Source organism: Camelus ferus, chromosome 17, assembly GCF_009834535.1.
Source record: "Camelus ferus isolate YT-003-E chromosome 17, BCGSAC_Cfer_1.0, whole genome shotgun sequence".
NCBI classification, from domain to species: Eukaryota; Metazoa; Chordata; class Mammalia; order Artiodactyla; family Camelidae; genus Camelus; species Camelus ferus.
Window position 1 is genome coordinate 26,851,365 of NC_045712.1, and position 22,046 is coordinate 26,873,410.

The window sequence follows — 22,046 nt, forward strand, 5'->3', positions numbered from 1 at the left end:
CCAAGACTCTCTTCTTACTTTTTCCATTGCTAATTAGAATCATGACCTTCCTGGCACCACCTTCATTTTTCTTTTCATTATACATCTCACTTTCTTTTCCTTAGTGAGATCTTTGCTGTAGAGTAAGGTGACCCTAGTTCCTTGCCAGTGAACCCTTATTGCGCTTTGACATATACTGCTGCTGAGCTCCTTAGGGTCAGAAGGAAGGAGAGGTGTGTATGAGTTCAGTTTATGTTCAAGACGGGTTAAATTCACATTTTTTTCAGCATTACAGCACTGCCATTCCTGACCTTGAACATAGGTCTGTGTTTGGTACTGAAGTTAATGCAAGAAGCATAAAAGGTTGGTTCCTTTACTCTAGTTGGGGATGTAAGTAAATTTCATGCATAGTGTGAATAATAGAGAAGGTGAATATTTGGAGACAGAAGCTCCAGTTAAGGAAGCTTTCTTGGGCTGGACCTTGGTAGTCTCTTCACATTGGATAGACCAAAGATAAAACAATCTTAACTTGCCCTTTTTTCCCTAAAAGCATTATTTTAAACCTGTAATCAGATCATTGCAATTGATGGCAGATGGCTTTTTAAAAACTAAACTAACCTTTTTTTCATCTTGGAAGAAGACATCTTGTGTATTCTTGATAGAATATTTCAGAATATTCTGTATTGGTACAGGATAGTCAGCCAACAAAAAAATCAGCTTTGCTCAAGGCAGAGTTAACCTATCCTTTCAGTTGACTTTTTTGAGAATTTTCTCTTATGGATCCATCATTCCTGAATGTAGTTTGTAAACTCAGGGCAGTAAAGGGCCATGCTGAATTAAATGGGGCAGTGGGCTCTGGCAGTCGGAACCCCGAGCCACAGATTGCCAGGGGCCCTGAGTCCCAGAGGTCAGAGGAAGATGAGCTGCCCTAGTGTGTTCCCATGGCAACTGAATGATCTGTAGGCTGGAAAGAGCAGGGCTGGTGCAGGAGGGAGAGACCCAGCTTGTCCAAGGAACCAAAAGGGAGCAGGGGCAGGAGTAAAAGCAGGAGGGATACGTTGTCACACAAGCATCTTAGGAGTGGGATACATCTTCCCAAAGCGCTGATCAGTGAAATCTTTAAATTAACCACTTAATAAACTCTTTCACAATGCAGAGCTACAAACGGAGCTCACTGGGCTTTGGGGACTCACTCAAGTCAGTTTTCAAGTGAATTTGATAAGTTGTTATGACAGCGAACCTACTCTTCTTCTGAGAAATGAATGTCTTCAATTTTGATATTACATTAAGTGTTCCTTTTAAGTGAAATTTTTAGCATTTTTCTGGAATCATCATTCTTTGTAAGGGTTGTAGCTGAGGATTTGCAAATGAGTCTTATTTTTAAAACAGTTTTTTGAGTGGGTAACTGTGGAAGCGTGGGCATAGTATCAGATAAGTGAATGTGTAGATATGCATATTATCTATATCAGCGAAAGTCTGGATAATTACTATCTATGGTACCCAGATTAGCACCGTCCTGTGTTTTAAATTGCAGATCTTAACAGAGCTAGTTAACAGAAAATGACGTTTTCAGTTTAAAAGTGGCATTTGTGCAGAAAGGAGCGAGTTCCTTCCTTTCTCTTTTTTCTCATTTGTCCCTTCTTTCTTTCTTCATTCCTGTCATACTAGTAAATACATTTAGCACCCAACTGCTTGAGGAGAGAGGAGTGTTGGGGGAAAGACGGTTTTGTCATGAGCGGGAATGCTGGGGACTTGGTGTGATGTCACTGCCAGCTCTGTGTGATCGGAGGTGGTGTTAGAGCTCCGGGAGCGAGAGGGGGAGAGCAGTGGAAGAGACAATGTCGCTCTCACACGAGCAGCCAGCCTCTCGCGCTGCGGCTCACAGCCAGCTCTGCCCAGGCAAGCCTGCCGAGTGCCAGGAGGACCCCACAAAAGGAATGAGTCAAGCTGGGTTTGAGTGGCAGAGGACAGAGGGCAAACTGAATGAAATCGGGCTGCATGTCAGCATGGATGGGCAGCTAAAAGATGGGCTTGTGAAGACTGCCAGCTTCTGGAGCAGAATAAGCTCTGCTTCTTTGAGGGGAAGCTAGACAAAGAGCTCGGCGTTGAAGCACAGGACAAGGGGTGTCAAGCCACCTCAGGTCACCTTGAGAGCAGGTGTGTGATTGCAGCCACCTGCCATCCCTCGGAGGGGAACTCAGTTCACCAGAAGACGGCCGAGGGCCAGCTGGGACCCGGAGAGGGGCCAGACAAGGACAAAGCCTCTCCAGTTCCTGGGACAGTGGCGGGGAAGAACGCACCAGAGACCAGTAGCCATCCAGATCTGGATTTCCCTGGGGCTGCTGACATCCCCGCTCAGTATGTTAAGGAGCAGGAAACCAGTGTTTGGAACCCCAACTTCCATCCAGTGGCAGTGGCTCAGGGCCCTCAGCCCTCAAGGGATACAACTCCAGCAAAGGACAGCTGCCTCCCCTCTGGCTGCCAGGGTGACAGGGTTGGTGAGTGACGATGCTGGGCAGCCCATCGCGGTGGCCCGGCCAGCCCCTGCCGTTGAGGTTTCACCCACTGCCATCCCACCAATCACCATGGTCGAGTTCACCCCGGAATGTTTGAGTGCCAGCTCTCACATCAGAGACTGGGATAAGGAGTCGGAGAAATTAAGTTCTCCCAAGGAGGGGGCTTTGCTTGACCAAGCTCCCCAGCAGAAGAAGTCCATGCGCCGGGCCCTGTCCGAGTGTGCTCACCTCTCAGTCCCCCCACCTATCAACCTTGCAGATAAGTATCCTGAACTCCCTGCCCGAGAAGAGCTTGCTCCTGGCCTGCTGCCTCTCCCCAGTGGCCCAATGCCGAGCCCCACACCCAAAAAACCGGGGGCTTCTGCCGTGAGACGCTCCATGACGGTGGCTGAGGAACAGACAGCTGGCCCCACGTTGAGCCCTGGGGAACTGCCCATTCCTGTCTACTAAAGAGATACCTCCTTTCAGCTACGAGGAACCAGTGGCCAAGAAGAGAGAAGAACTGACCCACTTCAGCAACAGCAGCAGCAGCAGCAGCTCTGGGAAGAAGGAACTGGGCACTGCTGGGTTATATCTCCATGGTAAGCTGGAGCAGATTCCTGAAGTAAGCAGCAAGGAAAAAGGACAAGAAGATACTAGTGACACAAGAAGAGATTCTTGCTCCCAGGTCTGCCAGGGAGGTGAGAAACAGCCAGGCCAGACAGTTCTGGCAGGGAAGAAAGAAATCGAGGTCACTGTAACCCCGAGCGCTCCCTTACTCCTGTGTGAAGAGACCCCACGTGATGGTATGTTTCTAAATTTTGCCTCCACGGGGAACAGGCAGACAGCAAGGAAGGAACCAGAGTGACAGATTACCGGCAGGAGTGTCAGGCGGCTGGGCTCATTCCTGCTGGAGTCTGTGACTGCCCGGGGAAAGCTTCATTCCCTACATCGGAGGGGCGGGGGGAGTGAGGCGAGGGAGTGAACAGAGTGAGTCTAGCTGGGTCAGCCTGCTCAGCTGCCGGCAGCGTGACAGATGGTGTGGACTGAGGGTGTGGGCCGATTGCGGTCAGAGAGTGGTGGACGTAAGACGGAGAGCTCCTTACTTGACCTCAAGTCACCCTACCCACCCCATTCCCCATCCTTCCACCCCTCACCTTCCTTTTGGTTTGAACCAGATGATTCCTGAGTCCTGGATCATCCAATCACAACTGATTGATTTCCTTGCTTGAAAATCTGTCACTGTGTGGGTTCACAATGAGTTTATCAGCACTAACCTCCTCTCACTAAGTAGCACGGTCTGGGTGCAAGCTCTGTTTTCCGTTGCGCTTTTGAGAACATTTTACTTTTGTTCCAGCTGAAAAAGAGCCTTTTAAAGCTGGCTATTTAATATTCTTTTCCTGTTCATCATGTTTGACCCAATCTGCTTCTAGTTTTCTCTCTGTGTATGCGTGTTGGGAGAATTTGTGAGGAGAAGGGGAAGAAAGGGAAGGAGGAGAGAGGAGGGACTTGCACTCACTGGACAGCTGAATGTTGCGGTGGTCTTTGAGGTCGCCCCTGTGTCTGTTTTCCTGGCCCTTTCTTCTCTTCCCCACCCCCGGCGCCCGTGGGTCTTATTGTTGGTGGTCTACAAAAGCTTGTTTTCCTGAGTCCAGTTTGAGCCCAGAGGACCATGATTCTCAAGCCTGGTTAAATGGTCTAAAACATGGGCTTTGTTTATTTAAAAAAAAAAACACTTTTCCTCAGAACCGGTTTTTTTTTTTTTTAATGTTTCTACCTCTCAGTACATTTTTATAAAATTTTTTAACTCATTGTTTTTTTAAATTAGAAGTGTTTTCTAAGGGAAGGGTAAGTGGGAAAGGACCCTTGAGACTGACAGCTTTTTTGTTTGTTTGTTTTTAAATGGAGATGGGCCAAGAAGCTTCCTCTTTCCTCTCTGATTTCTTATGACTCCAAGATGACAAGCTCCCGGGTGTTCCATGCTGCTTGCTTCTAGCTGTGGCAGAACTGTCAGGTCCTCACGGGTAGGATTGTGTCATCTTTTTATTGATCCCCAGGTGCCCAGTTCAGTGCCATAAGCCTTCTAGGTGGTAATGAGTGAAGCGTTCTGTTTATTTCAGAACGAGTTTATTCTGGTTCATCCTAACAAATTTATGCTGGTAGGAAAAAATGTCAAGTGACTGACAAACCTCACTGATCATTTTATTTAATAAATGTTTGAATGCTAACTGCTAAACTCTATGTAGATCAGACTCTATAAAGATTCATTATTACGTTCCTGCCATGTGCCAGTCACTGCCTAGGCACTGGTATTGTCCTTATCCTCCAGCAACTTGTGATTTAGTTGAGGTGGCCTGGGGTGAGGGGGTGAGAGGGTTGTGAGTCATGGAAACTTTGGAGGAGGTGGCCTCGGAAACCTAGGACACCTCACAATATGGAGGGAAAGCCTTCCAGCAAAGGTATGAAGTGCAGACAGCTCACATTAGGTGAAAGAACACTGACAGTGACGAGTATCTGTGATGCACTCTCTTCAGAATTATTTAATTTCAAAGAAAGGAAACACACTCACATTTATAAAACTGAACTCAAATTTATAAAAAGGTATTTATTGTCAGGGAATCCAACTGCAGGAAGTGTAGCCAGGCTACAGCTGTTGTATGTCTCTGTCAGGCTCTCTGCTTCACCCTGAACATGTGCTACATTCCCTTGCCTTCTGGACACTGTTCTTTGCCATCTCTTTTTGCTTCCTTTGTGATGCTGGTCTGCACAGGATGTTGGGTTGTCATGGTTTGGGTTCTGTGCCCTACTTTATGCTACCTTATATCTAAGGAACTGAAAGCTACTTGACTACAGTTTTCATGTTTTCTTTCTTTAGAGAAAGAGTGAGTGAATATATCTTACTCGTTCAGCTTGGTCCAGTCACTTGTGTGCCAGGTACCAAAGCCGCCTTTACCACTCATAGCCATTTTGACCTGCCCACTTCATCTGGGGCTCCTCTGGAGAAGGATGTGGGTTGAGAAAACATGCCAAAGCCATTTGTATATCTGTGGCGAGAAATAATGGGAAACAAATCTAGAAAGCTGTTTGAAAGCCAAGCTTCATATATCCCTTAAGATGTTTAAACCTTACTCCCATGCTTAGAAAACGGTTCTGACTGTCTATGACAATAAATAAAGTGGCCCAAAGTTGGCTTTGAGAAGACTCACCTGTTTTCAGTAGATAAGGTAAACAGGGAAGACAGAGGAGCGAAGGGAAAAAAATCCCAAGATGACACTTGGATTCGGGCAGTAGTAAAAGGTAAACTGCCAAGGACATGCTCAGGAAAAGTGTAACAGAGGCAAAATCAATGGGACTTGAAAACTGGGTGTGGAAGGTGAGGCGGGGGGTGGGCAGGAGGGGTCAAAGGTGATGCTGTGACTTTGAGCCTGAGTTTTCTAGCAAGTAATGGTACAAATAATGGAAAGATCCAGCAGGGAGCAGTTATGTCCTCTGATTTGGACATTGTTTTGGGAAACTACAGGGGCCTTTGGGTAGTGGTCTCTTAACAATTGTCTGGTATAAATCTGGAGGCAAAGGAGGAGGGTCATGTTGAGAAGCACTATCTGGAAGGGAGACGAGTTTCTGCTTATGCGAAGGTCAGGTGTTTTGCACTGGGTGACATTTACTTGTACAGGTTGACATGCTGCAGATGTATATCACAGGCAGTGAGACTCTTGTGTTCACGTTGTTTGCTGAAAAATCCTGTGCTTATTGAAAAATGTTCATGGTGGTGTGGGGCCTGTGGCAAGAAGTCACACATTTAAGATAGTCTTTCAGCTGGCTTTAGAACAAAGGCATTACCAGGACATTCCATCATGGGGTTGTTTGTCTTTTTCTTCATATCTTTAAAAAGGAAAAAAAGTCTATTTTTGACTAAAAATACATACAGTTTCAAACATCAAAAAGTACAAAATGCTAAGAAAATCTCCCACCGAGAAGATGACATTGGTTCCCTTTTTCCTGCTCCTCTCTTACAAATACAGCTGAATACTCTGGAAGAAAATGCAAAGGATAATTATAAAGGGGATCTGAAAGGTGGAAGGGAGAGGGCAGGCTGGGTAGGGACCTGAGGACTTGAAGAAGGACAGCACAGTGTGTTCCCTGGCTTTCTTTTTATTCTCCGATTTGCCCCGGTCTGGGCACTGGAGAGTGTCTACAACCTGGAATCGCCAGCAAGCCTAGATTAAAGAAGAAGTAAAGGCACAAAGAAAGAAAGGAAGAAAAGCCTACTCCCTTTTGCCAGAAGACCAGGAAAGGGAAAGCCTTACTTCCCTACCCATAGGGATTGAGCAGCAGTGGTAGCCTCGGTTCTCCTGCAGGTACAGTGTCAGCAGAGCTCATCAGGGCCTTCCTATTGTCCACTCCATACCTGGTTGCAGGCCTGACCCACCCGCACTGCAGGGACACTCATCCCCTGTCCCCACCACGTGACAGCATCAGCAGCACCTGTGTACCTGATGTCTTCCAGGCTTCTGTCCAGCAGCAGAGGGAATGGAGGTAGGTTTCCTCCTATACGCTTTCCTCCAGTAGCAGAAGACCAGATAGGTGCTTTCTGCTCCCAGCAGCATCAGCAGAGATCAAGCAGGAAATCTGTTTGGCCATTGAACAGGCCAGGAGAAACCCCGCATCCCGTGGCCCAGCATCACTCAGCCCCCAGCCAGTGAAACGACCTTGCCTCAGGAAGTGCCTTCAGCTCTTGCAGGCAGTGCCAGCAGTGACTTAGTGACAGCCTTGTGGAGCCAGAAGAACACAGCAGGGCGGAATTTTATTACAAAGGCCCTGGGAATTAAATTGTTACTGACACTACAGCCAGCACCTGCACACTAAATTTAAACAGGGATTACCTGCTAACATACAAAAAGAATTTTGAAACGGACATCATAATTGCTTCATTAGGCAATTATGAATTCTCTTGAAACAAATAGAAAACTAGCAAATCTCAGCAAAGAAATAGAAGTTATAAAACAGTACAGCTGGAAGTTAGAGATAGGAAAAATACAATAATCAGAACTCAAAAAATGTGTCTGATGGGCTTAGTATAGACTAGAGGCGTCAGAGAATATAGTCAGTGAACTTGAGGACAAATCAGTAGAATTTATTCAGTCTGAACAACAGAGAAAAAAGTAAACTGGGGAAAAAAATACAGCTCCTCAGAGACTTCTGGGACAATAACAAAAGATCGAATGTTTGTGTTGTTGGAATTCCAGGAAATGAGCAAGAGTGGGAGGCTGAACAACTATTTGAAGAAGTAATGACTGAAAACTTACCAAATTTGTAAGAAGACATAAACCTACAGATTCAAGAAACTGAACTGCAAACAGGACAATGCAAAGAAATCTATGCCACGACCTATCATATTGAACTTTTGTAAACTAAAGACTAAATTAAAGAAGAAAAATCTGAAAAACAACCAGAGTTAAATGATGCATTATCTATTGGGGAACAGCAATTTAGATGACAGTATGATTCTTATCAGAAACCATGGAGGGCACAAGAAAATGGCATGACACTTTTCAAGTGCTAAAAGAACAGTCAACTGCAAATTTTGTGACATTCTTAAAGGAAAACTAAGAGAATTTGTTGCTAGGAGATGTATCCTTATAGAATGGCTAAAGGAAGCTCTCCAAAAAGATATGGTATGATAACAGAAAGAGGCTTGAAATTTCAGAAATGAAAGAACATTGGAGCAGGTAAAAATAGGGCTTAATTTAATGGACTATCCCCAGGAATTTTTTAAATTGTATTTGATGGTTGCAGCAAAATTTACAAATCCTGTCTAATGAGGTGCTCAGTGTAAGAAAAGGAAATATTTAAGACGATAAAAGCAGAATGGGTAAAAGATCCTAAATGGAAGTAAGTTTTTAGTAATTCGCTTCAAGTAGGAAAACATTGATTACGTATGTTATATTACCTAAAGCAATCACTCGGGAAACTATGCATAGCAGTATTTTCAAAAATATTTAAAAAATCAAACGGAATTCTAAAAAAAAAATTTAACCCATAGAAAGGCAAGAGAAACAGAGGGAACAAATAAGAATAAAAAACAAATAATAAAATGGTAGAAGCTCTAATATATCAATAATTACTTTAAATGCAAACAGTCTATATACTACACTTAAAAGACAGATTGAAAGGGTAGATTTTTTTTAATCTAAGTTTATGCTGTCTATAAGAAATGTATGTCTAACATAAGGACATAGAGGACGTAGATAGGTTGAAAATAAAAAGATGGAAAAAGATATATCATGTTAACATTAATTTTTTAAAAAGTGGCTGTATTAATAACAGACCAAGTGGAATCCAGAGCAGAGAATAAAGGATTATTCCACCAAGAAGATATAGCAATTCTAAAGGTACATACACGAAAAAACAGAGCTTCAAAATACAATGAACAAAAAGCTGATAGAGCTGAAAGGAGAAATTGACAGATCACACTTACAATTTGGGATTTCTACATCTCAATCTACATCCTAATCTAATTGACAGAACTGTTGGGCAGAATATTAGTAAAGAAGAATTTAACAATAATATCAGACAGCTGAATCCAGTTGACATTTACAGAAATTCAACCCAGCGATAGCAGAATATACATTTTTTTCCAAAGTGCCCATGGAACATGCACCAAGATGGATCCTGGGTCATAAAACAAATTTCAGTAAATTTAAAAGCCTGGAATCATGGAGAAAACATATTGTCTAACCATAATGGAACAAGTTAGAAACCAATAATAGAAAGACCACAGGAAGATGTTCAAACACTTGGAAATTAAACAGCGTACTTCTAAATAATTCTTGGGCTAAAGAGGAAGTTTTCAGAGGAAATTTTAAAAATACAGTGAACTGAATGAAAATGAAGATACATCATATCAGAATTTGTCAAATGCAGCTACAGCAGCACTGAGGGGAATTTATGGCACTAAATGCTTACATTACAAAAGAGAAAGGCTGTTAAATCAACACTCTGAAAGTAGAAAAAGAATAGAATAAATCCATAACAAGCAAAAACGAGTGAAGTTATAAGCAAGAAAACAAACAAACAAAAAGTTCTGTTAAACCAAAATCTAGTTCTTAAACCAACACAAATGATACAAACACAACAAAACTGACCGAGATAAAAGCAAACCACCAATAACAGGAACAGGGTGTAGCACTACAGCCATTAAGAGGCTAATAAGGACCTAGGAGCACCTTTACCGTCACAAATCTACAACTTAGAAGAAATGGACCAATTCCTTGAAAACCACAAATTACCAAAACTCAACCAAGATGAAATAGATAACTGGAATAGCTATTAATGAAATTGAATTTTTAATTGAATAGCTTATGATGATTTCACTGGAGAATTTTACCGTGCATTTAAAGAGTAATTAACACCAACTTTATACATTCTTTGCCAGAAAATATAAGAGGGAAAACCTTCCTAGCTCATTTTATGAGGTCAGTATTATCCTGATAAATCACATCCAGTAATATATGAAATATATGTATGAAAATGATAATACACAACACCCAAGTGGAATTTATTTCAGATATGCAAGACTGGTTCAATAATCAGAAACCAATTAGTACAACCCATTTCAAAAGTCTTAAAGAGAAAAAATCATAAACACAAAAAATACATTTAACAAAATCCAACACCCATTCATGATAAACTTTCCTCAAAGAACAGAGGGAGAAGTTCTTCATCTTGATAAAAGCATCACCAAAAAACCTACAGCTGATATCATAGTTAATGGTGAAAGACTGCGTATTTTCACTCTAAAATCAGGAACAAGACAAGGAAGTCTATCTACTCTCACCACTCTTATTTAACACAGTCTTGGAAGTTCCGGTTAGCACAACGAAGCAAGAAAAGGAAACCAAAGGCATATATACTAGAAAGGAAGAAATCATTCTGGCTGTATTTGTAGATGACATGTTGTCTGTATAGCAAATTCCAAGGAATCGACTCCAAAACCCCCTAGAACTAATTAGTTCATTAAGGCATAGCTACACTATCAACATATAAGAATCAGTTGCATTTCTATATAGTAGCAATGAAACTACTTAGAATCCTATATGTAAATGTTCAAAGCAGTTTTACTTATAATAGCAGTCAGCCAGAAACGATCAAAATGCCTACAGTACGTTAATGGTTAACCTGTGGTAGGGCCACACTGTGGACTTCTCATGCAACAACGTGGGTACACCTCACAAGCATTGTCCTGGGTGAAAGAGGCCAGGCACAACAGGTAGCAACACGGAATGATTTCTCTTACATAGTAGTCTTGAAATAATATTATAGAGATGGAGAGCAGATTAATAGCTGTCAGAGATTAAGGGATTGGAAAGGGAAGGGGCGGTAGGGTGACTATAAAAAGGGAACATAACGGAGCTTTGTGGGGCCAGAACGATTAATGTGTCTTGATTCTTAGTAGTGGTTACATAAAGCTACATGTGTGATAAAATTGCATAGAACTGCTTACGTGCACATGTGCACGTGCACACAGACACACATACACTCATGAATGCATGTAAAGCTGGAAAAATCTGATAAACTCTGGATTGTACCATTATCGGTTTCCCAGTTTTGATAGTGCATCCTATAGTTATGCAGGATGTCGATACTGGGGGAACCTGGGTAAAGGGTACTCAGAACCTCCTTGCACATTACTTTGTAACTTCCTGTGAATCTTTATTTCAAAACAAAAAGTTTTAAAATAAACCCTCCTACCCTCCCTAGTTTTGTGCCCCATCCCAAAATTAAGTCTCCATTGTTTTATTTCATCATGATCTTTCTAAAAACTTTTTAAAATGCATGTGCAAATATATTTGCAGTAGAAATGCATTGTCTTTTCTAGACAGCGGTTTCATGTTATACCTACTGTTCTGTGCCTTGTTTTTCTTTTCACTTGATCATGGTTTATTTTTTTCAGATTAGAGGTTACATTGATATTTCTGCCATCTGCTTTACCCAGTTTTCTGTTAGCAGACTTCTGGGTTGTTTCAGTCCTTTGCTTTTCAGTGCTCTGATGAAGACCTTACACACTTGCTACTTTGCAGGTGTGTGAATATATCTCTAAGGTAAATTTTTAGTAATTGTATTTCTGGATTAGAATTTATCTACACTGGTACTTTTCAGAGATAGTGCTAGACTGCTTCACATGTGCGTTGTTCTTTTTCACACACTTCCCAGTAGTATATGGCTTCATAGATACCCCAGCAGCTACTTCGAAATTTTAGGACTTTTGTTGGGTTATTATGTTGGGTTAAAAAATAGCATCTCAATGTAGTTTTAATTTTCATTGGACATATTTTCAAAAGCAATTTTTATTTCTTTTTCTGTAAACTGTGTTCATATTATTTTGGCTTTGTTTCTAGCAGGTTGTTGGCTTCTATAGGACTCATTGATTTGTCGGAGTAATTTGTGTAATAACCTCTGTGTCTTTGGTGTGAGGTGAGGTGCAGTACCTTTTTCCTGTTTGTCATTTGCCTTTTAACTTTTCTTATTGTTTTGGCGGGCACATTGGAGCCTTTTATTTTTCTTAAGTCTAGCTTATCTTTTGTGGCTTCTGGATTTTATAGCAGTTAGAAAGGTCTTCCCCATACGGAGGTGATAAATTTCATGGTATTTTAATGCTTTCAGGTGTAGCACTATTTAAAATCTGGAGTAACCACCCCATCATAGTGCTGCTGGGGATAGCTTTAGGCAGTAGACTTTATTTCTGGTCCTGGGTCTGATTTCCTGGGTCTCCTCAGCCTGGCTGGAAATCTGGGTCACTGCTAGAGCTAGATCAAGTTAATCTCACATCCTCCGTAAAGTGGTGCTTTAGAGGGAAAGGAAGTAAGGAGAGGACACTGGATGATCTTCTGGCTCTTATCCCATCTCTCAGCAACCTTTATTCCAAGAGATAAACTCTAGTAGAAGTGGTTTTTGTCCCCTGTGTGCTCTGGGAGTTAGTGGTTGGGTGACAGAACCGCTTTGCCAGTCTCAGCGGAAGGGAAACAAAACTTTAAGGGCCATTTTCTTCCAATGACCATTTGTGCAAATCCCACTTAGGTTGCTTCTCCACAGGGACAGGCTGCCTGAATCTGTGGCATCTAAAACTGTCCTTCATCACAATGACTGGGACTTAGGAGTCTTGTCCACTTTCAGGAGAACAGCCCTGTGGAGTTTTTCAGAAGGAGGTGCTCATTAGTGGTCTGTCTTTGTAAAGGCTTGCATTTTCATGATGGGTGTGAGAAACATTTGCTTAGCATAACTTTCCCCTCTTAGGAACAGCCAAACCAGAAGAAGGATGGCCTCCTGTGAGTGTGACCGGAAATGACATCACTGCCCCTCCAAACAAGGAGCTCCCACCAAGCCCAGAGAAGAAAACAAAGGTAGGTGCCAGAGTGCTGGGTTGTCTTCTGCTGCCGTAATTTTTAAAAATAGTGTCTTCTGCTACTATTGCTTGAATCAGGCAGATGAAATTTCATTTTTCTGAGCTATTATGAATCCTTCCTCAAGTTTGGACATGCTTAGAAAATCTTTTACATTCTCACTTTACCTTGGTGTTCTGACTCAGACCTTAAAAATCCCAGCTTTGGACCCTATTTTTGTTCCTATTTTTGACTCTTTTTTTTTTTTTTTTTTTTTTTGGATCCTATTATTTTGAATATCTGCAGAAATATTTCTGTAGATGTTGTTCCTGCTTCCCTTAACAATAATAGTAAGTGGAATTGGAGAATTGTTCAGAAATCCATGCTAAAGTCTTTGTTCATAGAAAGGGAGCACAGATTTTTAAGGTGGATCATAGCTTCAGACACTTACTGGCACTTACTGCAGGGTACAGATGCCACATTTTAGTGTGATCTTAAAGCAGGATGTTAATACTCCCTCATGGAGGTACAGATAATAAATAGCTTAATCACCAGCTGGTGACTTTCTTAATAGAATTATTACAACCTTCAAAAGTTAGTTAATTGTTTAAAGCTATTACTGAATTTAAATCTTCAGGTACCAGATTACTGGAATTTGTGACACTGGAATTTGTGTCATTAAGAAATAATTCCCGATTTTCTTTATCTCCATCCTGCTGTCTTTCCACTATTTACTGAGCTCAGAAGAAAGGAATGCTAATTTTCAGTTGCATCTATACTCACTGCTTATAATTTTACTTTGAATTGTGCAATTTATACTTTTTTTTTTAATTTGTTTTTATTCTTGTCTATGTGTTTGATGTTGGCCTTTAAAAAAAAAATCAACTTAAAGCCTTTGACCTCCACTCAACCTGCAAAGACTTCAACAACGAAAGCCAAAACGCAGCCCACTTCTCTCCCTAAACAGCCAGCTCCCACCACCTTTGGTGGGCCGAATAAAAAATCCATGAGCCTTGCTTCAGGCTCAGTACCAGCTGCCCCACCCAAACGCCCTGCCGCCACCACTGCCAGGCCTTCCACCTTACCTTCAAAAGACGTGAAGCCCAAGGTAAGTGGTCACCTGAGCACCATGCCAGGGAGAAGTTTTCCCCTCTGAGCATCAGACAGTCAGGCTCTTTTTGCTGCCGGGCAGTGAGGGCAGGCTGGTGGAATAGGTGAAGGGATGGAAGAAGAGGTGAGGGGGACTTCAAAATCAGTTTGGGGGCCCATGATGCAGTTACAACATTTGAAGGCCTTTTATACTTTGAACCTTTCTCTGCCCTGGTTGGAGGCAATGCTACATCTATTTTGGTTTCTTCTCTCTCCCAACTCCTCCTTACTCTTCATCTACTTAAAAACTTAACTAGTTTCCCCACATACCAATCAGATGTTCATTTTTGGTATAATTCCCACATCAAGTTCTCGATCAGATTCAGTTCTTTTTCTTTCTTAATCATCCTGCAGAAGTGAACTTTCCCCATTGCTTTTATGATTTGCTCTTCCTGCTTACCTCAGCGGCTCCCAGCATCATGTGATAACTTACTTTGCTTTTGGCATTCTGCCAACTCTCACTGGGCTCCTAGTGAAGTTTTTTTTCATTTTTCCAGGTCACCCACACATTATTGCTTAGAAACTGGTCAATTTGGAACAGCATTAGCTTCACAGGATTGTTCTAGGAGGAGTGGGTGGGTGAAATCTGTGGCTGCCTTTTTTTAACATCTTGTTTTCTTTGAGAGGGGCCTGTGGGTCAGCCTGATATTACCCTTTCAATTCAGGGTTGGAAATAGTTTCCCATGTTAAAATGTCAGTGTTTTCATGTAATCTTGTAAAGAAAACTGGGGGAATCAAGGAGCAGTAGGCTATGTTTTAACCCTGACCAAGAAACTCCAAAATTCTGTCAGCGGCGATAAGATCTCATGAAGCGTTCTGATCCTCATTTACCCTTGACTGCTCCTCTTGATCTTTAGAAAACAATTTATTTGCATAAGAGGGCAGAGGGGGACAGTGGCTGGAGCCATGGTGTCAGCTTCTCCCTGACACTTCTCCAGCAGCGAATCCTGGGGGAGACGGAAGGGAGGGCAGGGGAAGGAAGGGGTGCTGTCTAGTGAAATTTCACACTGTGATAATGACAGAAATGAGGCGTACCATGCTGGTTTCTTTATAGACATGGTGTTGGTATCCTCATCCCGTAGCTCCGGTGAATAACCTCCCTGTGGTTCCGTGCTAGTGAGCCACAGATCCCGGGTCTGAACTTGGGTCTGACTCCCGTGCTAGTTCTCCAGGCCTCTCTCAACACCCTTGTTTCCTGGCTTTTTTCCATGCAGTTTTGTAGACAGCATTCTAAGATATAGCTGACCTGAAGAGGTGATGTGGCTTATAATTATCACTGTTTGTATTTTAGATAAGAAATAGATGGAAACATTTGAGAGATTGATAAAAACTAAAGTGATTTTTTTTCCTTTAATTTGGTAGGAAGATTTATAGGAGCAAACAAAGGGGGAAAATTATTTAGAAAAAATAATATGATTCTGTGATTCTGGCAGAAGAGAAAATATAACTTGAGAAACTGTGAGAGCAGGCTGGTTCTACAGCTTGCTGAGGCCAAAGAGCCAGACATCTCAAGAACATCACATCCTTTAGAAATTTCTGTCCTGAGTAACTTCTTTCTAACTTATTTTATCATTATTACTCTTACTAGCAAAGTATAAGACCCCACTAGATTATTCTGACTCATACTATTGAAAATTTGAAGGAGGTCCCTAGAACATTGGGTTTAGTCCACAGACCTCAGATTTCAGAGCAGACAGAGAGGGAATCCCCCTGCACAGGACCCCAGACAGAGTTGGTAGCTGAACTCCTTCCCTGATCCCACCTTCTGGTTCTTCACACCAATGCTGGGCCCTTCGTTTGTAGAAATGAAGCAAAATACCCTGCTTGTCTCCACCAACATACTGCCTTCTGTGTGGCCATTTCTCTTGGGGTATAAGAGCTGGCACCATGGTGTCTGTGGTTTGGCTTACTCTCTTGAGTGACATGGTATGTTTGCTTATCACAATAGTGTGTTCACCCGCTAGTCTTGTAGAAAGCAGGCCATATTGATTCTTCCCTTCCTGGGTAGTGATGGTGTGCCCAGCCTCCATGGGAGGGGAACTCGAGTGACCGAGGTGCAATGTGTGTACACTGGACAGGCTTTTCCATTTTGCTTTTAGTTGGAGCTGTGGCATTGGTCTCCTCTTTCTCTCTGTTGGTCAGGCCTGCCCCCTCCGCCTGCCCCTTCGCACTGTCCCTGTGCTCTTAGAGAATTTTCATCCTCCAGTCCCTAACATCACATGTCATCAGAGCTGGTCCTTAAAGAGCTTCTGTTCCAACCTCCTTTATCCTGATGAGGAAATAAAGCCCAGAGAGGCTCAGTGATTTCCTCAAGAACGCACTGTGAGTTGGGGCCTACCTGGGACTGGAGCTCCAGCTTCTGATCTGACTGATTTGGCAACTAGTTTGTCCATCTGCGGCCCTACTGGTCAGCATGCAGTGGGTGCATCTTAGCTAAAAGAATGGCTGCACTTGACTGAACATTTTTAATTTTTTGTTTTGTTTATGTATTTATTTATTTAATCTTCGGTCAAGTGTTAGTACACTAAATGTGTTAGTATGTAAATGCAGTAGCTCCTGAGGCAGACGTGGTTTGTGGTGTAGGACACTTTCCAGCGCTGTCTATTCACACTGGTTCAGGTTGGATTAAGGTGGTTTGACTCCCCATTTCTGGACCCCAGATCACGCAGCACTGTACACGGCCATTTCTCACGTTGTCTAGAGAACTTTGATCTTTTCTATCAGTAACTGCCAAACCCACAATACCCGTGTTTTCTGGTGTGTGCTTATATGGAACTATCCTTTGCCCTGACTTACTGGGACTGTTACTGACCTGGAGCTCTTATTCCCACTTTTCTATTACCAGCCTGTCGCAGAGGCAAAGATTCCTGAGAAGCGGGCCTCGCCATCCAAGCCGGCCTCTGCCCCGGCCGTCAGGACCGGCTCCAAGAGCACCCAGCCTGTTCCAAAAGCCACAGCAGCTGCCACTCTTGCCTCAGCTGGGCCAAGCAGTAGGAGCCCCTCCATGACCCAGCCCAAGAGGCCCGCTGGTGAGTGCTGTCACCCTTCCCTCCCCAGGAACCAATGGGGAGGAGAGTGAAGCCTTGGCTTTGCCCCAGCAGTAGCTCCAGCCAACATGACAGATGGCTGTGCAGACCTGCTTGTGCACCAGTCCTTAATGGGGTCCATTGAAAAGTGCAGCATCGACCTCCATATGAGATTACCAGGGATGTGTATTCAGAAAAACCTTAAGTGAAGAGGCCTTATGAGTCTCCAGGCAGTATTAACAGTTCATGTCTTAACTCCACAGCACCCAGCACATTGTGGTCCTGGGCTTTCTTGATAAGAAATTGGCCATTCAAAGAAAGGCCAAGTGGAGGGCATTGCCCAGACTGTAGAGAAAGGAGTAAGACTCACTGCCTGGCCCTGGGCGCTCCATCAAGGCATGGTGGTTACATGGCTGTCTAATTCACTACTCAGTTCCCAGAAACAAGCACAACACAGTCTGAGTGAGCCCTTCAGTAGGTCAGTTTATTTAACGTGATATTAAAATAAGCATACGTTTGTGCAGCTGTCAAGACTGAAGGGAAGCCTGCGGACGTCAAGAGGATGGCTACAAAGTCTGCACCAGGTGAGACCCTGTTCCCCACCTTATGGAAGCCCGATTTAAACCCCTACCTCTTCTATGGCTTCAAGGCTTGCTCTTGCTCTGTCCCCTGAACACTGGTTGTCTCTCAACTCCTGCCTTTGCAGCTGACTTGAATCGCCCAAAGAGCACCTCCACCAGTTCCGTGAAGAAAAATGTGGCTGTCCCTGGGGTGGCTCCCCTGGCAGGGGCGGCTCCCAGTCGAGTCAAGCCCACGACCACGCCACCCCGGCCCCCCGGGACTCCTTCCACAGACAAGAAGCCTCCGGCAGCCAAGCCCAGCTCCTCTGCCCCGAGGCTGGGCCGCCTGGCTACCAATGCTTCTGCCCCTGATCTGAAGAACGTCCGCTCCAAAGTAGGCTCCACGGAAAACATCAAGCATCAGCCTGGAGGAGGCCGGGTAAGTCCAGGGAACTTGGGGTCCTCGGCATGCTGGCCCCTGCTTCCTCCCCTGCCACATCACCTGTTGCTCCCCGGGCGTATCCTCACATCAGCCCAAGGGGCCCAGCAAGAAAGGGGGAAGTCAGTCAGGACATGGGATTCAGTGTCAGGGTATTTCAGCCCAGGCTCTGCCTCCTGGCAGCAGGGAGAAGAGGTGGGCTGAGCTCTGGGCTTTCTCTTCCCACGTCAGTCAGAGGTGCTGCTGTTCTGCATTCTGGAGTTTAAGCTTACATTTTTGTTTGGAGGCAAAAGGGTTCTGCTTTACAAAACAAACAGGAGGCCTCTGAGGCTTGCAGAGGTGTGAGACCCTGGGTGTGTACCTGCTTTGTCATGGTTCTTACCTGGCTCTGTGAGTCTCAGGATAGGCAGAAGGTGGACCACCTCCATCCCAAAGCCGCACCCAGGGTGGGGAGTCTTGTCTGCAGGAGGACTTGGGTGTCCTCTTGTGGCCAGGGTGACTTGCTGCTGCGAGCCTCTGGCTTTCCTAAACAAAAGGACCATGACAGAGTGTCATGATGGTGAAGCGTGGCAGGCCACAGTGCTTCACTTTAAGGATTTTCTGGGTGCAGCCACCCTGCAATTATCTGCTAACTTAGCAACCATGGGGATATGGTGTGTGAAAAAGGTGGTGGCAAAAGTCCAAGCTGAAGTTCCTGGAGCAGTAACTTGTCCTCTCCTGCATCATTCTCTAGCATTAAACCTCCACCACCACTGCCCCCCACTCAGGGTAAGGTACCTAACTTGCTTCAATCCAGAGCAGTTAAAAAATTGAAGAGGGTCCAAAATGCGGCTGTCCTGGTACTGTTGGAAGACAGTGAAAGAAAGGTGGAATTAGTTCGGGGTAAAGGCCTTAAAATTGCTTTTGCTAAGAGATTATGGCTCTAGTGTATCAACCAGGTGTCTGGGGCTACAGTGCTGCTGGCCCCTCCCTGTCTCTGTGCCCTTCTTAGGCTTTCATGGTGCCAGGGTTGCAGGAGGTCTAGGTGGTGGGTTGAGTAACTCAGTCTGGTGATGAAAGTATTTTCTGTTTCAGCATACCTGAGGGTGTGACACTCTCCGTCATCAGTAGTGACTCGTGACCACGCAGCTTGTTTGGGGCTTGTCAAAACATTGTAGGGGCAGGGGTTTGTGATTGGAGAATGACAGCCCCGGTGCCCCCTCAGAAGAGAATCGCTCACTTAGCCCTCCTTCCTGCCTTTTCTCCACAAAGCGTGTCTTGACCTCTTCCTCATATGGTCTGTAGCCCCTCTCCCCTCCGGCTTGGTCTGCCCCATGTAGGGTGTTTTCTTCTAGGAGCAGGAGTGACCTGCCTCTGCGTGGTGCCCTGGCCTGGATTGCAGTCCCCTGCAGCCTCCTTCCTGTCTTAGCATTTGGGCTCTTATCCTCTTGATTTGAAATTTGCACTCCCTTTATCTCCATCCAGGCCAAAGTAGAGAAAAAAACAGAGGCAGCTGCTCCAGCTCGAAAGCCTGAACCTAACGCAGTCACTAAAGCAGCCGGCCCAACGGGCAGTGCGCAGAAGCCGCCTGCTGGGAAAGTGAGTTCTATTTAGACTTTTACCTCTTGAAGGTAAAAGACAGTAAACTATTTCTTCCAGCCTGAGTCACTTTCCCTTCTACTGCACTTTTTTCCTATCCTTAACTAGTTTCTACTTTCCTCCCCATGTTCTCTCCTCTGTGTTTGATGATTCAGGCATCAGAAAATTTTCTCTGTTAACCCCAAAAGTTAACAAGAGTTGGGAGCCCATTAGCCCTGAAGAGAATATTTATTCACTGGGTAAAATGGATCCAAACACTTGCACTCACTTCCTTCACATTGACTTTGATCTGAAACCCACCCGTTATGCACACAAACACACAGTGCACCCAGCTTCTTCCTAAGACCTGGAGCCCCTGTGCTTCAAGTTCAGCTGGAGGCCCCCTCATGACACTGCTGGGTGTGGAGACAGTGTCATTTGTCCTGGAACCCCAGGGATCTTTATACTGAAAGTTAGGGTGCTCATCCCCAAAAGAAACCCCCTCGGCACAAGGATCGTGCATCACATGGACAGCAGAGTTGAGCAGAAACTCTAGGTCCGTTTCCTCTTGTGTCCACACCATGGAGCCAGGCCCCTCCTCTTCCCCTGGAAACTTCTGCTCTTAGCTGGAGGGTAGGTGGCCAAGGGCTGCCAGAGAATCTTGAGCTCCAGCCCTTAGGGGTCAGGATGGGAGGTCTCGGCCCAAGGACTTTGTTCAGCTGGCAGCTCAGGAGGACCGCACCGTGGCTCCCGGGGGCTTGTAGAGGTCCTGCAGGTCTCTGGTGTAGACCAGGTTTCCCTGGGAAGTGGTTTGCTCACCAGTTATTCATCGTTGACATAAAGAAGGCAAGAAATGGTGTGGTATTTGGGTTGGGGTTTCTGCAGGTAGAAGACTGTGCAGAACTCTTCAGTTTGGGACTACATCATTTGTGAAGAGTACTATGGAAAGGAAGGAAGGAAGCTGGCCACTGTTCTGTCTTGAGAAGGCTCACAAAGAACTCTGTCCCAGATCTTAGAGCCTGGGCCTTTGTGTTGCTCTGTTCCTGGGGGAGCGTTTTTAATGCAGCAGGAGTGCCCCCAAGATTGTGTCTCATCACGCCCTGCCCAGAGCCTGGTCTCTTTGCATGTGAAACTCAGGGGGAACAAGATAGGGCATCTAGAGGACTGAGGAAGGGATTTTACCCTCGAATCAAAAAGACTGGACCTAAACCTTGATTTCACTGAGCTTTCTCGAGCCCTGAGACCAATGGGCTACTCGTTGAGATGTGGAAGCTGCTGTGGCTGTGACCTGCGCCCCCTGCTGCCCAAGGATTTGCACAGCAGGTCCGGCAGCCTCTGGTCCCTTCCTGTTTGCATCAGATCTGTGAGCCGGCTGCCTGTGCTTCTCTGCACAGCCTTTGCCTCCCAGAGCAGGTCTGGCTGCAGCCACTCCAGGCTCCATATTTAAGGGAAATGCCATCCTGGTGTGAGGATGGGTCCTGGTGAGCACGACCCTTGCAGAGAGGAGCCACAGGCTACTATGGCCACTGGGAGAGAGCAGGCAGGGCAGGCTGTGCCTTGGTGGGTGTCCGGGCCCGCTGACATCTGGGCCTTCCTCACAGCCAGCCCCTAGGAGCAGTGAGGATGACTATGTAGCACTTTTGCGACATCCGCTTCTGTCCTTGTGTTTGTTGTTTGTTCATGTTTTCAACTTCCTTTCCTGCGCCCTCCAATTCCTTCTCCTGTGCTTTTCCACAGCTGTTCTGCTGAAGGTGGGGGCGGAGTTCTAACAACACTCTTTGTTGGTCATTGTGATCACGTTGTGGACTCACAAACTGCCCTGTGTTAGTTCTAACCAGCCCTCTCCCTTTGTGTTGTTTTTTTTTCTGTTCTCTAACACTCCAGGTCCAGATAGTCTCCAAAAAAGTGAGCTACAGCCATATTCAATCCAAGTGTGGGTCCAAGGACAATATTAAGCATGTCCCTGGAGGTGGTAATGTAAGTATGAGCTCTGGGCAGCTGGTGTCAGAGGCACAGCCGGCTGTGGGGTACGTCGGGGAGAGGGCCACCCACCCGTGCTGGCAGGACCGTGCGGCCTGGCCCCGGGCTTCCTCCAAGAGGCAGGCTGGCGAAGTGTGGGGAAACCCCACTGCTCAGGTGTGTGGTCAGACCAGGTGTTTCTGGTGAGCCCAGAATTGACAGCTGCGTGACGCCCACTTAGCATCTTCCCCACCGTGGGTGGGAGGCCTTAGTGGTTCCTCCTGCCATCAGAGACCTGGTCTGAAGGCCCCGTCGGCAGCAGGCCTGTCATCTGTCTGGAGTCCGCTCCTGGGGACGCACACTCCGCCTGTGTGCGCACTGAGCGTGGTGGTGTCCCGACCCTGACACTGGAGCCCAGGTTTCTCCTAAGCCCATCCTTACATCCTTGCTGTTGTAGAACCAGGGGATTCGTGACCACTTCCTCCAGTCCCGTCTTCATCTCC

General features: G+C 45.1%; 1 protein-coding gene across 1 annotated transcript in view; it reads left to right on the forward strand.

Annotated features, from left to right (window-relative positions):
* Positions 1-22,046, forward strand: part of MAP4 (microtubule associated protein 4) — a 147,360-nt gene that overhangs the window by 118,081 nt on the left and 7,233 nt on the right. Inside the window, 7 exon segments of the mRNA XM_032458614.1 lie at positions 12,768-12,874; positions 13,746-13,961; positions 16,848-17,031; positions 17,553-17,612; positions 17,735-18,027; positions 19,492-19,605; positions 21,469-21,561. Of these exon segments, the coding sequence (XP_032314505.1) occupies positions 12,768-12,874; positions 13,746-13,961; positions 16,848-17,031; positions 17,553-17,612; positions 17,735-18,027; positions 19,492-19,605; positions 21,469-21,561 (1,067 nt within the window).